General features: G+C 40.2%; 1 protein-coding gene across 3 annotated transcripts in view; it reads left to right on the top strand.

The window, feature by feature from the left end:
• Positions 1-17,220, top strand: part of arfgef1 (ADP-ribosylation factor guanine nucleotide-exchange factor 1 (brefeldin A-inhibited)) — a 39,030-nt gene that overhangs the window by 5,971 nt on the left and 15,839 nt on the right. Inside the window, exons 2-11 of one of the 3 annotated variants that reach the window (XM_053858943.1) lie at positions 7,945-7,975; positions 10,260-10,416; positions 10,588-10,734; positions 11,039-11,218; positions 11,521-11,574; positions 13,381-13,732; positions 14,614-14,736; positions 14,953-15,203; positions 15,399-15,532; positions 16,606-16,840. In XM_053858943.1, the coding sequence (XP_053714918.1) occupies positions 7,945-7,975; positions 10,260-10,416; positions 10,588-10,734; positions 11,039-11,218; positions 11,521-11,574; positions 13,381-13,732; positions 14,614-14,736; positions 14,953-15,203; positions 15,399-15,532; positions 16,606-16,840 (1,664 nt within the window). Of the gene's footprint in view, positions 1-7,944; positions 7,976-10,259; positions 10,417-10,587; positions 10,735-11,038; positions 11,219-11,520; positions 11,575-13,380; positions 13,733-14,610; positions 14,737-14,952; positions 15,204-15,398; positions 15,533-16,605; positions 16,841-17,220 lie in introns of all 3 variants that reach the window. The other 2 variants (XM_053858942.1, XM_053858944.1) reach the window with 2 other exon arrangements.

Genomic DNA, 17,220 nt, shown 5'->3' with positions numbered 1-17,220 from the left:
TCAGCATTTGTTTGATTCATACAGACCTGTTTTATTACCTTTGTTGTCTTAATATGATCTTAAGTTTATTTCAAGTGTTTTAGTTTATTGTATCATTTGTAAATAACTGAGAAAGATTTGGCTTGTGAACACAACATCACCTTGGAAAACAACTTGCTTTGCTGTTCCCATTTGTTCCTCAATGTTGACGTGAAATAGTGACACAGCACTTTGCCAACATTCCTCTATTTGTCATAGCAGGTGGTCTCTGGTTGTGATCTTGAAAACTTCCACAAAATCTTGCTTTAGTACTTAAGAAACTCGAGTCAGTGAAATAAAACGTCTGTCTTTCTAAAAATGTATGAAAGCTCGACTTTATGAGAGAAGAAAATTGACATCTTCAATAAATGAATATTCAAATATTTAGATTTAAAATGATCCAATGTCCCTCTATACTGTTTAGTAATTGCATCATGGTGTTATGTTGTAGGGGTGAGATACTGCGATTCATCAGAATTTCCTCTCATTTTCACTGGTACGTTATCAATCATGATATTAATCTGTATTTCAACCCTATTCCAAAGACAGTCACACCAAATGGGGCTAATATCACTTTTCCTTTGCCCTTGCTTTACGATGATATATTTAAAATCAAGGGAAGAATAAAAGTAGTCTACTTTAATTAAAAAAAAAAAAAGATTCTCGATGTAAAAAAAAATACATTGAAGATGATATGTATGCAGGAGCAGTGACACCATGGTCTTGGGTCTTCACTGATGCCAACAGAGCAACCTCTTCTGTTGTAGTGTCACTTAGCTACAACTTAAGTCTAAATCTGAAATGACAGTTAGAATAAGCACATGTTTAAAAAACAATGGCTTGCAGCTGCATCTCTGAAATAGAATCCATTTGCTGGAGGTGGGATGGCCTTTCACTCACAAGAGCTGTTTGCTCATGTAATAAAACTGAGTCAGAGAGCAACCTCTGAACGCTGTACGTTGTCTGATGTGAGTTATTAAATACCTTATCAGAGTCTTTGTTGCAATATTACTGAAGTATCACGTCAACATCAAGGAAAGAAGTGCTCAGCATAAATTAAATATAACCCCCTGGTTTCCCCTCTTGTTCCAGTGTAGAATGACTCAGCATTTGATCTGATGGAGCAGTTGGTGTGTTTTCTTGTCTGTGATTTCCTACCTTCTTCCCCCGTTTCTAGTTGTTTTTGTGCTACTTGTGGTGTGACAGAGTGCTGGGTTCCTCCTGAGAGATGTGTGTTTATGCCTCCCCCTCCTGTCAGTGACACAGCTGTGTATGGGCAATGCTGTATCTTAATTGATGATGCTCAGCACTCACTTGAGAATTTTGGCGTGTCTGCAATCTGTGTCTTCTACGTCTGTGCATGTTTAGTGTGGGTGTCAACATCTTGTTGTGTGCTTTCTTGAATTACTCTTGATACTGCTTCAGTCGACAATTATTTACAGTCTCAGGCAGGCAATGAGCCAATGCTGCTTCAAATTGATGACACTGGTGTGGCATCTGAATTCCTGATCTCAATTTCGACTGTGATGCTCTCCTTCTTGATCTCCCCCAGAAACCTTCTACAACATTCTCCACTGGCTCACAATGAAATGTAGAATAGATTTGAAATCTGTCAGATACAAAGCCATACGCTGCCTCGCCCTGCTGTCTAACTGTGTCTGTGTCGCCACTCCTTTTCATTCTCTTAGATCTTCATCCAACTCCCAAACTTTAGAACTCTGTCCCATCCAACATCTGAAATTCCTGCATAGTATCTGCACATTTCTTTATTTTCTTTTTTATTAAAAGTCAAAACCCACCTTGTGAAGCGTGCCCTCTACCTCTTCGTCCATCACTTCATTCATTGTTTACTTTAAATATATACTCAAAGCTGTAAAACATTCAGAGAAGTGCTTTCCTTTTTAGAGGCGTCAATAGCGAGAGAATGTTGAAGACGGGGGTTTATCTCAGACTGCTGATCTCTAGCCTTCAAGGATATCTTGAGACTCCATAAAAAATGTTTTTACAGATGGCGAGAGTTATTTCATTGTAAACATGTAATGATAACAACCAGTCCAGTATAATGTAGGAAAACATGCCTGCATGTACTCGTAAAAGCAAGACTTAACTCCCATTTTCCTGACTAATTCCAGTGTTTTTCTCAAAGGTAGTATGGTTACTGGTCACTGGCCAAGATAGAAGAGGAATACCTATTTGTGAGGACCTCAGGATTTTCCCACTGGAGTGCCTCAGCAGCTTGGCTGCATTTAATGTGCTTCATCCCTCTCCCGTGCAACAGATTGTTGTATCTCTGTCCAGTGGTGACGCACAACATGCCCGCTCTTCCACATTCCAGTCCTTTCAAATGTATTCACCTCAATGTTTTAAGGCTATATATATATAAATATTGCCGAAGGTTGATATCTGTACTAGCACAGCTGATTTAATTCTTCGATGTGTCCTCATGTTTTCTTGATTCACCCATTCACCACTCAGTCTGAAGAGGGCAATTCTGTACCCTACCAAAACAAAGTACTGCAAACCAGTTATGCTTGCACGCGCACCTGGAGGCCGTTTAACTAAGCAATGCGCTTGCACTTGTTTGATGTTAATATGCTTAGGGAAAATAGAAGGAACGTGTGCTGATTCACGACAAAGAAGCTTGATGCCCCTGTCATGTTGGGCTGCATCATTTCAGGCCAAAATTATGATCCAAATAGTTTTTGTTTGAAATTGCAATCTTGATTTTTCATGATGCAGGGAAATATGTATTTTCTTCATAAGAAAAATAAAAACACTGAACTTAAAATATGTATATATATATATATATATATGTGTGTGTGTGTGTATATATATATATAGTTTAGTCAACTATTCAGTTTTTGTTTTTTTTAAGTCAGTATATATCTATATCTATATATATATATGTATATATATATATGTGTATATATATATATATATATATATATATATGCACTTGTTTGATGTTATATATATATATATATATATATATATATATATATATATATATATATATATATATATATATACATATATATATATATATATATATATATATATAATCCATTTCCCCCATGGCATATCGCACTGGCATGACACATTAGCCTGTGAATTGGAGCGCATGAACGTGGATTATAGCTCTCATATGAGCCAAAATTTACCTGTACTTCCTCCTTGCCACCAGCTGCAGACTGTGTTCAGGGCCCTGGTCATGCATCAATGATTGACAGGTCTCAGTCACAGTGATGTTTTGTTGTGTTTAATGGCAAACTTCTGCGAATTGTGTGGTCATACGGATCAAACCTGCAGGAGTAGACTGTCTCAGAATTTGGTCTCAGTCCTGTCGTGTATCACTGACCATCAGTATAATTGTGGAAGCCAATAGCGTGACCGCAATTGATGTGATGAATTATGCAGCCCTGAACTCATGTACTGACAGTTTGGTTCCTGAAATACATTTCCACCAATTGAGGTTCACGCATATGCCCTCTGTTGGCATCAAGAAACCATAGAGAGGCGACACGTAGATCATTTAAGTGTCACTGGTTCAGACTCGTCTCCATCCGTGTGGCAGAACCTCCCACCAAGCCTCAGTGCTGCTGTGAAGCTCAGGAATGCTTTGTCACGCTACTCAGGGACGGTATTATCCGGGACTCCAGCGAGAGCGTTCCTCTTATTAGCATTCAGAGAGACACGGCGGGCTGGACTTTGAGACACTATAGGTATAATTATTGCATGTGCTTGAGAGTCTGCTTTCTTTTAAGATAATACCTTCCAATGCATCACATGTACTAATACAACAAGTCATCGAGTATGTGGAAACAGAATGTAAGCACAAGTCGTCCATGCAGTTGCTCATCTGGCTTTACAACTATTCTCACACCGGAGATATTCAGGTGGCAACCACTGTTTCCCAATAGCGTACTTGTCTCATGGCAGTAGGATTATAGCTTAAGTGGGAGCTAATGTTTCTTGTGAAATTGAGCAGCCGCTGAGGAGATGGTGTCTTTAAATGAAGCATTTTAAGTTAACTGTGTGCAGTTATTCCTGTACTCTCAGTGTATCACCAGAAACATGCAAACAAAAAGAACAGAAGTCAAGCTAGCGCCATCAAATGTTGACACTGTGTTCAGTGTGCAGCAGAATGCTGTTCCTGCATGTAACTACTTTTATTGTTTTGTTATTTTGTCGAACTAGTTGTTTTGTTTCATCATGTGTCTTGTCTGTTTTTCCTTTGCCGATGATGCTGTATATCATTCCTATGCAAATCCATGCTTCCATTTAAATGAGAAACGTGGCAGTTTAGTCAACTATTCAGTTTGTTTTGTTTTTTTAAGTCAGTCTTTTCATAAACTGCATGTGTTATAAGACACCAGACATGAATGAAAATGTGAGTTTGACTTTCCACTTCGTAGTACATACCCGCCTCTTTTAGCAGTCTGTCAAATCAATATTCCCACAGCAGGGTGTCGAGGATCGCAGAGCAATAGGAGGACAATATTCATGATTTTCAGTCAGCACATCTTCCGTAAGCTCTCTTTTTGCTTTGACTATTCATCAGCTTCTTTTGTAAAAGCTGCGTGTCGTGCATCATTCTGCTGACTAGCACACAAATATTTGAACGAGCTATAGTGTAAGGGCAGTGAACGTGCGGATGAAAGGATTTCTGGAAATCTCCAAGAGTTACATTTGGTAAGGAGCTCAGCAGACACTTGCCAGTGTGTTGATATTATGTTCACCCGTGAGTGTGATGTTGCTAGCTCTCCTTCTGCCCGACAGTGTTTAGTCTTGCACTGCAGTCTGCCACTTGTGCTGAGCTTTTAGGGTGTCATTTCTTCTGTCTCTCAGTCACACAGTGCAAGTAACAGTTGTTACTATTACTTAACCACTACCTGCCAACATCAGCGCACCTTTCATTTATTCTTGTGTCAAACGCTTTATTTGATTTGATCAGTAAATTTAATTACTAACACGTTTACAGGAAGAGAGGTTTATCTTGCCTTAAAAATGAAAAATTGTATAAGATAAAATCCTATTAATAATTGACTGCATAAAAATAAATGTGAGTAATATTAAGTTTAGACACCAGGTGATTGTATACAAATGTCTGCTTGCTTTCCTGATGCTTGATATTCAACAGTCTGTAACGTTTGATTTCTCCTTTGGTGGATCAAATGTTGCTTTTCGCACGGTAGTATCTCAATGAGTTGTGTTCACTCGACTGCACACAAGTGTGGTTGTCTGACTTGCTCTCATAAATCCACATTTCTCTGTCCCTGTCTTCATCCAGTCTTGGAGCCTGCTGTCGCTGCAGAGCAGAGTGAGTGGGGAAAAGATTAGCCAGCTTCTGACTGACCTCCTTAGCTTAGAGGCGGCTTTAGGGGGGGGCTTGCATAGTAGAACATTCAAGACTGTGGGATTTTACACAAACTGGAATTTGAAGTTTTATAGTTAGTAATGCGTGTCATATGGTGAGTTCATACTCATGATGCTCAATACTGTGACAAGGAAAAAGCTGAGCATTGTTGATGATATTTAAGTCGTAATGTGTTCAGAAGGCTGTTGTCATGGATTTTTTTTTAACCCCCTTATAGTGGTGTGGCACTGTTGTAGCTGGTATCTGTGTGAAAAGCACATAATCCTTTGAGAAAACTGAGAACGTATTAATGCAAAGTGTTTGGTAAATGCATTACGTTCCCGTTACATCTGTCCCTTCAGTTGGACACTGTTTTCGATGATCAGTACGGGCAGCTAATGCTGGACTGGACCTTCGACTCTCTCTTTATTAGCAGTTACTGATCTGCAAAATCACTGCTCCCACATCCAACTTAAAAGGCAGCATTTAAAAATCTGCCTGGGGTTAGTGGATATCAGCAAGTTCACTCAGCTTAACAGGGAATCCCCCAAACTCTTGTGTAGAGAAGGAATATTCTAGACCTTCTGCTCTCAGCAGCACGAAGATTAACTGCTGTTAGTTGGATCTCAGTTTGCACAGCTCTGGAGTTCTATAGCATTCTACTGATTTGAGCTTGGAAATGCTGCTGAAAACTTTTTAGAGTAAAATCCAAGGTGCCATGAGCACTGCATTCTAATTGTCAGTCTGGGGTTGCTGTGTCCTCCCATTCCTATTTTCTCCTGTCAAGTCTGATTGGGCTAATGGTCCTCTGAGGCGGAAGTCCTGCTCATATCTCATTGACCGCTGCCACTTAAACCAGCTGACTTGTGTCTCTACAACACAAGAATTGACAAGATTTTTCAGTTCATCATAGTTTCCACTGTTATGCATTCTAAAAGAAATATGTGGTACATCATTGTATCATTACATCAAAATTGCAACATGCAGCATCACTGCATTGAAACAAACCACGATGCGAATATGAAGCCTGATGTAGTTACTATTTTACTCAAGCAGACACCTGTAGCTGTTCGGTCTAAGTATTTTGCAGTTTTGGTGTGAATAAAGTTTGAAAACCGCCCCCCTGGTCATGAAACAAGAGAAGCTGCAGTTACGTAGTTGGAGCATCACAGAGTGCAAGAGTGCAAATTTGATTGACTCTGATTCTGAAGAGGAATTTTGACACTGCAACGAAGAGTTACGTACTGTGAAACAGAAAGTGGCGCTGCCTCTGCATGTTGTGACAGCATGTCTGTTTGCCATGACATTCCATAATGGGCCTTGGCGATAAAGGTCTCATTTTTTTCACCAAATAAAGATACACATTTTTTTTTAATCTATTGATTTGAAACCTGTTTTTATTGTACTAAACCCATGTGTATAAAACAAACTACTGAGGAGAGAATGTGATCACATTTTTTTTTTTAAATCATTCGCCAACGAAAACTCAAATCAATAAAGAAAATCGATATATCGCCGTGGCCTGGTCCACAAGCAGCACCTACTGAAGGTGATGCTTCATCATGTTGCTGGAACATGAAATAGTAACAACGCAGATGGAGTGGCAGACACGGTTGAAGGCGCAAGAGAAAGTACACTGGGAGTAGTGGTGGTGGCAGCTGTGGTCTTCAGGGTCCAGCCGCAAACGGCAAAATGATGACCAGCCATCATCATCATCATCGTTGTTGTTGCTTGAGAGATGAATGTCACCAGTGGATCAGATAAACAGCTGTGAAAGTGATGTATTACCCTATGGCTGCGACCGGGTGATGCTATAATATACAAATTAGATGAGTGATTTCACTTTCCTAAAGAAAATTCTTCTTCTCTAACAGGTTTCAAGCTACTGTCCAGCCCTTTGAAATGGTTATATCAGAGTTAATATGCCATTGAAAAAACTCTGGCATTTTAGGGGTTAATACACATAGCTTCTCATACATGTCTGGTTAGTACTTTTATTAAAATAATCTTTTTAGCATTGCATTTTGCACTATAATATTGCTGGGTTAGAGCTGTTTTTAGCCACTTCTCTCCACTAATTGCTGAAAAAATGGAGCTGTCACTTGTCTTTTTCCTTACTTGCTGCTGGTTTGTGATGATATTGCTGAAATTTGCTTTTTTTTTTTTAAAGCTTCCCCAATGAAGTAGCAATTGGCCTCCTTTTTCATGCCTCCTTCTCTATTTCTGTCTCTCACACCACCTACTGTGTGTTTGTCTCCCAGTTTCCGACTCAGCAATGTCATCCAGCTCCTTTCATGACTGTGATTTGGTGAAAAAACAAACTTTGCTGGTTTGCTCATGAGCCTGGCAAAGACTAAATGGATGGACAGAGAGTGATATTCCAACTGTATCCAGAGCCACTCAAATCGAGAGCCACACAAATATCAGATGCCTTCTTTCATGACTTTCGATGTAATTTTGCATTACATTTTCAAATTTTGATGGCAACATTATCCTTTATAACTTTCTGCTGCAAACAGTTGTTTTTTTAAGCATTGATACTAAGACTGTACTTTCTTTTTCTGTTTCAGAGGAAATCAAAGAAGAATCGGAAAAGTTGAGGTAAGCTCCCAGAATTATAGCACTTATATTATTTATTTGATGTTGGCAATAAAATATTTGAAGTGAAACATAAATATTTAATACATATTTTAATGACAGCCAGTATGTTCTTGATTGTGGTATTTGGCTTTGTTTTTATTTCTTTGTGAAAGAAATGTGCGTTACCTCAAAAGGAATTTGCTTCAAAAAAGCAACCTTGGACACCAGATTACAAACTCCAGCTATCGTAGCCATCCAGAGCTGAAGTCTGGCATGTTGACAACATTCTCTGGCCTCCTTATTAACACTTTCTTTATGGGGCCCCCCTCCAAGCTGTACTTGGGTTTTGTGTAAGAGAGTGAGGGTAGGAGGGAGAGATGTTTGTTGCCAAGTAACGCAGAAGTGGAATCAAACGAAGCGTCACCTTTTCTTTGAATTCCCCCCTTTGTTTTGCCTTCGTCTTTTACTTCTCCATGTTTCTCATTCACGGCATCATCAATACAAATGTCCCAAAGCTGTGTACCACGACAATCAAAAAATAAAATATCCTGTTCCCATAAACAGCAGTAGCTGACACACTATCACAAATCCAGCCACACCCTTGTCATCCAGACTCTGATTTGCATTTATTTGAGTCTCTTCGTTTTCTCTCTACTAGTTTTTTAAAATCGATTTTTTTTGTTAGCTATGTTTCAACTTTTGCTTGATACTTTGTAAAAACTGTAACCTAATGTAAATGTAGCTATATAAAATTGTCAATCTTAAGCTCTATACTCATTATTTAGTAGGTTTGGATCTCCAGCATATTCCTCTCTTTCACTACCCTTTTTGCATTACACATTTCCTCTGTGTATGTCATGTAAGACACCAGGAAGCCTTTTGCAACATGAATGTGAAATAAACTGAAATAACATTTAGAACTACATCTTGTTTAAATGCGGACTTAAAGTTCAGCAGACAACGTCTTTAGTTCTTTGAGGTGTATTTTCCAATGCATCAATGAAAAAAATGCTTAAAATTGGAACTCGAATAGAAAAACGACCCAAGTTTCTATATTTCTATATTTTCTGTCTATATCCCAAACAAACTGACTGAGAGAATGTAGACCTCTCATATTGCATTTTGTACGCTCACAAATACTGTCATATTAGCACACGCATTCTTTGGTCTGATATCTGTTTGTAATTATGTTCTGGATGTGAGTGTATGAAGTTATCTATTTATGTATATGTGTATGTATGTAACACTGCAGACTGCAGTCCAAACTGGTTGGAAACCATTGCATCTTCTTTTCTCTGCACAAAATATGTGTTGCTGAGGCTCCACATTACATCATGATATATTGCAGAAATATTTCCTCCTCTCACTGTGCCCTTCTTTACCTTTTCTGGCCCACCCATCCGTCATATTATGTCCGATGACTAGTTCAACAAGCCACTTTGTTTCATCTCCTCGATGTGACGACCATGATTATCGTGTCCTTCTATTCTCTGAAGGGTCGTCATCCCTCTGAAAAAGCTGAAGTCATCCTTATTCCTTGCCAGAGTGTAAACAATGAAACCTCTCCCACTCTATTTGTCTCGATCCTTGCATCTCTCCCCTCCTCCATCAGGCCTATGTGGGTGTGGTAACAGGCGGCTTGAGACACAAAATACCTGAAAACACTCATCTATTTATGTGTGATCCATCACTCAAAACTACAACATTCTTAGTCTTTTTGTTTTGATTTTTTTTTGGCTTGTTTAAAATGTAAAGATAAAAATAATGTATAAAAAACACCATCATTCAGGAGCACCGCTACATTAGCACTCTATGTTGATTTTTTCATTTGTTTGCAGTGTATCTCAAAACAGTGTCAAGGCTTGAAAAAAGTCAAAGGTAAATAGGACAACTTAGTCGCCGCAGATGGAGAAAACAAATGCCTTGATTCTCTGAAGGAATTTTCATACCAAATAGAGAGCTGTATTTGACTGGTCGAGAGAAGTTGTGTGTTATCATCACAATTGAGTTGGTAAGTACAGGGAATCCCAAAGTGAGAGAAGCTGTGATGATGTTTATGCCACGTGAGCTCAGGCAGGAAACAAAATTCTCTAATGGTTTTTTGCACTCACCTTTGGCCTGTGTGCGCCCAGGAAGCATGACTTTGCCAACAGATCAACTGGATGAATATTTTGAATGGAAGTTATATGCAGTTTGGTTAATGATGAATTCTCAAGGATCTTGTTTATTGACCTGTTTGATGGCTGGATGTCAAAAGGAACCGTTTTCATCCCGTCTCCTTTACAATGTATTTTCTTCCTTCTAGTCCCCCGAGTGGAGATGGAAAATCAGGCTCCAGCACTTTACCACCAGTCAAATCCAAGACCAGCTTTATCGAGGCTGACAAGTACTTCTTGCCTTTTGAACTGGCTTGTCAGTCCAAATGTCCCCGTATAGTCATCACCTCACTCGACTGTTTACAGGTCAGTTGTTGGGCAGTCCTTACTGCAGTCCCCAGATGTTTTGTTCTTTGTGAAAACCCGCTACACAAAGTGATTTAATCTGGGTGACAACATTCTGTGGCATCCTCTGTTACTTCATGTGAACGGATAATTATTAGTATTAGTATTCACAATGGGTTCATCTGTTTTTAGAAACTGATTGCATACGGCCACCTAACGGGCAGCGCCCCCGACAGCACGGCCCCAGGCAAGAAACTCATTGACAGGATCATTGAGACAATCTGTGCGTGTTTCCAAGGACCGCAGACTGATGAAGGAGTCCAACTACAGATTATTAAGGTATGTCACTGAGCATGTTTTCCTGCCACCAGGAGGTGGTTCTTATATGCAAAAAATGGTGTGAAATTGTGGACATGCAGATACATTTATTATAAACACAAATGAAATTATATATTGATAAATAATATAATGATTTGGAATTGTTTGCTCAGCCATCACAGCTACACATTCTTGTAAATTAGCTGTCATAAGCAACTCTCCATAATTGTCCTCTCTGTGTCTTTCCACCGTGATTTCATTTCAAATGCAAGCAGTCCCTTAACTGACATGTCATGGTTGACTCCCTTTGCTCTCATTCTTCCAGGCTTTGTTGACAGCAGTCACCTCCCAACACATAGAAATCCACGAGGGGACTGTTCTGCAAGCTGTCCGTACCTGCTACAACATCTACTTGGCGAGCAAAAACCTCATCAATCAAACCACAGCCAAGGCCACGCTCACACAGATGCTCAACGTCATATTCGCCCGCATGGAGAACCAAGCAGTATGTTGAAATCATGCTTTCCTTGTTAGAGTGAAGCTACTTATTTGTGCCAGAAAACTGTGGTCTATAATCTGAAGAGTCTTTGGGGACTCAGATAAATGACTCTCCTATTCAATGTATTAAGTTTATTGGAGTCATCAATCCTTGATGCCATGTAGTCTGCTGTTTGCTTTGTGTCCAGTCGGACATTGTAGGTGTTGCCTTTTAAAAGCTTGCTCTAATGTCATCTTTTTCTTTTTGAATGACACTTTTCCCCTCCTCACCTGCCTCCCTCCCTCCCTCCCTTTCTTTCGGATACATAGCTTACAAATCACAAGCTATCTTGGTCTCTGGCCTCCAGAAAGCGTGATCGCCAGGTAAAGCGTGCAGGACTGCCGTGACTTGCCTGATCAGACCTATTAAACTTTCCTCTGTGTTTCCGTGTTTGCGCATTACGCTTTTCTTTGTCCACTCATGCATCGTTCCATTCCCCTACTTTTGCTCCTCCACCGCACAGGAGCTCATATGCTGTGTTCTTTTTCCACCACGTGCTTGCCTTGGCTCTGCTTTCTTGTCCCAGTTTGCATTCTAATTCACATTCATCCCTGGGCATGGTTAATGTTTTACATCACAAGTTAGCCACGCCTTGCTCATTCCCGACAGAGTTTGGTTCATCATTACGCCTTATAGGTCAAGATTAAAACGATCAAAGACTGTGGAGCGAACACTGATCGAGAAGTAAAGCAGTCGGGTGTAGATGGTGAAGAGGCGGAGCTCCGTTGTTGAGCGACTGCTGTCTAAGTAGCTTTGTGTTGCGGCAAGCAGAATTATAATCTGTGTGGTTAGATCCATCTGAGTGCAACTTAGTGTGGTATGATTACACACACACACACACACACACCCTTCACCCCTGCATAGACTCATCCTTTACTATCCGACTGAGGTGGCATTTAAATAATGAGCTAAGTTTGTTTGCGCTGCCTTTGCTGTCCCCTCCAGTCGATGAACGGTTGTCTGCCCTTGTAACTCTGCTTCATATTCAGCTCTAATTGCTTTATTCAGAATGCTGTGTCACCAAATTAAGTTGTGTTAAAATGTGACAGGGCAACCAGGCTTTCGCAGAACATATATCATTTAAACGGAATCATATTTATCCTTGGCATTCATTGCTGGAAAAAGTGTCACCTTTCCATTGTTTTGTAAATGTTCCTCACTGTTTTTATATTTTCATCCATTACACAACTTCCTCTTGTTCTCCAGTGCTATTTTCACCAGTCGTCACTTTTCATTTTTGCTCTTGCACCTGGATTGGACTTGCACAATGAGCTTATTATACTAGCCCGGCTGAAAGAATCTCAACTGCTTATAATCGTTGTTTTCTCTGAAGCTTGTGTTGCTGCCTTGATTTTGTACTTGCATTCAGAGAGTTTACTGAAAGTGGGCCTCCAATATCTGTTACCAGTGTGTCTCTTTGTGATAGATGGTCATGAGTCAATATAAGTTTTCTAAATTGACAATCACAGACTGGCAATGTTTAGGTCTTGTTGCAGCACATTAAAGTCTTCTGATAATTCGAAAAAGAATTGCATGATACAAATTCCGTTAGCTGTTGTGCTCTCTCGATAAAACATACTCACATTCTGCATTTATGAAAAAGGAGTATACAAAGTCAGTTCTGAATACATCACATCTTAAAGTTCAAGGGGTTTAAATCAGACTTTTTCTATGAAACACGCACAGTTTGGCACCGGAGACGTAAAAAGGTGAAAACCGCTGACAATAGCTTGACTCCTTTGGGGCAGAATTGTGCACAAATGTCTTGTGACCCAGTTTCGGCTCTTGGCCAACCGAGTTAAAGCACGACAGTACTTGCCAGAGCTCCGTATCAGAGTCAGCGGTAAAGCTTAAAAGCCATGACTCATCTTTCAGGACCCAACTGGAAGACATTTTCTACCACAGAATGACTAAAACAAATTACATATAATATTAAAACATTTTCATTTGAGTGGTGTGTATGCTATGACTTTCTCTGTTTTGAAAACTTTCAGTTCCTTATGACATGTAATCTTGACCTGTCTTTTTCTTTGTGTGCATGTGTGTCTGTCCACTTTGTTTGAATGTCTTGCTCTTCCTCTGTGCGTATATTTTTTTTGTGTATGTGTGTGTTTTCTCTCCAACGCCAGTTGCAGGAAGCAAAACAGTTGGAAAGGGAAAGGCATCGACAGCACTCTCCAGTCACCCAACAGACTGAGCCAGACTCCCCTCAGTTACAAACTCCCAACCATCCATCCGCCAAGGTACCGACGCAAGAGGCCAACGGGCCCTTGACCCCAACAACGCCGACCATTACCATTCCATCGCAGCCGTCCACGCCATCAACAGCGGCACCTGAAGATGGCAGCAGAAAGCCTCTGTCTGTGGAGCAGGGGGCTCAGCAACCGGTCTATGAGAACCCAGATCCAGAAAACGGGTCTATATTCTGTGTAGCAGAGAATGAGCAGACTGAGGCCGACCAAGCCACAGCCGCTGCGCAAAGTAAGTGCTGTTTCTCTATGAAAAAAAAATGACATTATTATTGTCAAGCTTGTGAATAATCTGGTCAGATAAAAGAACATTTGGTATTTTGTGAGGAAACCACTGAAGCAAAACCACACACCTTCACCACAGTTGGATGGTGTGTGCCTTGTCAGACCTGCGACACCAAAGCCTGTCTGCATCGCATAGTTGCAATTCAAAACTTTATTGACCCTTGTAGACCATCAAAGTTTGTTTCGTTGTTCAACGGTTGGCCAAAACTAAATGAAACCAGAATAAAGTAATGTAAAACAAGGTGGATTAGGAACTGCGTGCTGACCTTTATGCAGTACAAGCCACATAGAGACATTGTTATTTCAGATACATGATATATTTTTCTCACCACTTTCTCGAGACATAAATTAAAAGGGATTATCCACAAGACCCTTTGACCAATTTGCACTTTGGTTGAGGTATCTTTGGTGGTGTGACTTGGAAATTTTTCAATAAACCCAATGCAATGTGACATCAATTTTTGGAGAGCTGTGAAATTGTAACCCCTTTTAGGATTTCTGCTTTATTATTTTGTATCAAGATGGATGGGAATGTTTGACAGAAAAGCTCCATAACCTACATCACTTAAGGCACTATTAAGAAAATTTGGCTTCTTTGTTTTAATTCTTTCACATTGCTCTGCTCCTTCCATGACATAACTGTGTCAGTGGACCGACTAATTTTAGTGTGTTCACAGCACACACACCATACCAACCAAGCATCTTCCCGCTGTGTAGCTAATTGACAAAGCGGGCAATTATTCCACCACAAACGTTCCAGTGTCATGCTGGAGCAGTTCACTCCATGGCAACTTAACCTTTTCCATCATTTTGATTTTATTGCAGCAGCACAGCAGCATCCAGCTGCATGTGAGGAGGAAGCAGTAGATCAAAGTGCCCCAAATTATGAAGAGAAGGCGGAGGAAATTGTCCAAAATATCCTGCAGGAGGTGGTCAATACTGTTGCTGGAGGTAAGCCTACATCCTAAAGTAAATATTGAAATAAAAATGGTAGTTCTGTAATGCAAAAAAATGCTGTAAAATTATAGGACATGCAGACAGATTGATTGCAAACACAAAAGAAAAAATGCACGTTGTATAATGACTTTGAATTGTGTCAGGTTTTCACTATCACAGCCAACCATTCATGTAAATTGGAGAGCGACTGACCCGTCTCCTCCATTGTAGGACATTGCCTGGACCCGGCAACCCTGTGCTCCGACTCAAAGGAGTCGGCTGTTGAGAATGAGTCGGCAGAGACTGAGCCAGCTGAAGTGGTGACAGAGGGCACCCAGAGCTCAATGGAAGACGATGGTACGGGCATGGGTAGTGACAGTGAGCACGTCCATGCCAACGGCATTCCTGGCACGCCAATCTCTGCCAGCTTCACCCCTTCACTGCCTGATGACCGAATGTCCATCTCATCCAGCGACACTCAGGTGAAATGCAGACACGTAAAGACAGGTGTACTTCCACTGACAGGACTGAAAGTGAAAACTAGTTTGTAATACCACCATTACCATGTGTTTTTATAAAGCCTCATTTAAACTTATACTTTATAATGCACTCAAGTCAACAGCTATTGCTCTATTACTCCTCTTTCTGATATACTTCCCATCTCTGTTGCTGAGTAGGAGTCTGGAGCAGCTTCAGGGCAGCCACCTGGTGCAAAATTCTCTCACATCCTCCAGAAAGACGCCTTCCTGGTGTTCCGCTCTCTCTGCAAATTGTCAATGAAGCCACTGTCTGACGGACCTCCTGATCCAAAGTAAGTCCAAGGATATGATGACAGTAGCATCTGCTCCTGTCAGTGCTTCACGTCCATTATCACTCTACGTTAGTGAGCGGTAAGCAGGCTGTCAAATCACTAAAGACAGATTATCTCATTGTTCTCAGCCACATCCTCTCATTGGAATGTATATTTGTGGTGTTTTTAAATCAGCATTGATCCACTAATATCATTGCGACAATAGGCCTGAATGCGACAAAGATGAGGCATTGCTCAGCACTTATTGATTCACCTCTTAGTTGGTGCATTGAGAGCACTTCACACTTTTTCAGTGTGAAATACACAAGAAAATTAAGCTATAAATTATATTTTTTGTATTTTTGTTTTTTTTTCTCCATCTTCAAAGACAATTAATGTATCATTTTTGTCGTGTGTTTTTGTCCAGGATTTGGTTAGATTTAAGGCTCACAGGTTGTTTATCATGGCTGTATAAAGTCTTGTTGGATTTAATGGTGGAATTGCCTTTGCTTTTAAGTAAGACATTTTCACTGTTGATGCAAATTTCAAAGAGAATTTAGACATATATCTCATATCATGCCAAATGACTCCACCAGTGTCTGTTCACCAGATAAAAGCCAAAGCTGAAAAGCAGCCAATGGGAGCACATTGACTGAAAGTATGCTTTTTGAGCTCCAGATTTTCGTGTCCTGCTGCCGCTTAGAAAAAAAAAAGTGTTGAGACAAGCTAAGACTGTAAATGAGGAGGAGCTTTGATATACACTGCCCAGCAGCTCTTTGATGGCTCCTTCAGAATTTTCTGTCTTCATGAGAAACCAAGATGTGTTTCTACTAAACTTCGTCCACCTACTTCAGGAAGTGTTCTGTTGCATTAATTGTTTAATTTGAAAAGTGCAACCATGCCACCAAGCCAAGCTCAAGGACGTCCCATTAATGAAGGTTTAGTGTTGGAAATCAGCCTGTCTGGTTGCTGACAAACTTCTCAAACATCTGTTTTTACAGAACATGTAATTCAAGTATCTTTTCGACACTTTATATGTAGAATTGACTATATGAAAACTGTATTAATGTCCTTAATCTTTCTCTTATTCCCAGGTCCCACGAGTTGAGGTCGAAAGTCTTGTCCCTGCAGCTGTTGTTGTCCATCCTTCAAAACGCCGGGCCCATCTTCAAAACCAATGAGATGTTCATCAATGCAATCAAGCAGTACCTCTGTGTAGCGCTGTCTAAGAACGGCGTCTCCTCTGTGCCTGAGGTCTTCGAGCTCTCGCTTTCCATTTTCCTCACACTGCTGTCCCACTTTAAAACACACCTTAAGATGCAAATCGAGGTAAACATGTATTTGGTTATTTAAACAGGTTTTCATGAGACCCTGTGATGTAAAGGCAGTTAAATAGTACAGAGTAAGAGCTAGTTTCTGCACTGTTCAGGAAAAGTGTGTTTATTTTCTGTGCTGATTTCACACAAGCACAATTTATTCTAGCCCTTTACTCGATCCTTGATCCTTTTCTCAGCTTCCCAAGTCAGCCCTGTTTTCAATTTTTGGTAACGGATTCAATGGTAAAAGGGAGTTCCTACTTAACCATGAATAAAGTATAAGGTGATTGTGGTACCAACTAATTTAGATTTTTCTTCATTGTACTGTATTCCCTGTGCCTCTTTGTAGTGCTTACGTACTTTGTGACAACACAGAAAACCAGAATAACTAGT

This window comes from Synchiropus splendidus, chromosome 3 (genome assembly GCF_027744825.2).
Source record: "Synchiropus splendidus isolate RoL2022-P1 chromosome 3, RoL_Sspl_1.0, whole genome shotgun sequence".
Taxonomy (NCBI): Eukaryota; Metazoa; Chordata; class Actinopteri; order Syngnathiformes; family Callionymidae; genus Synchiropus; species Synchiropus splendidus.
This window is presented reverse-complemented; position numbering and strand designations above follow the sequence as displayed.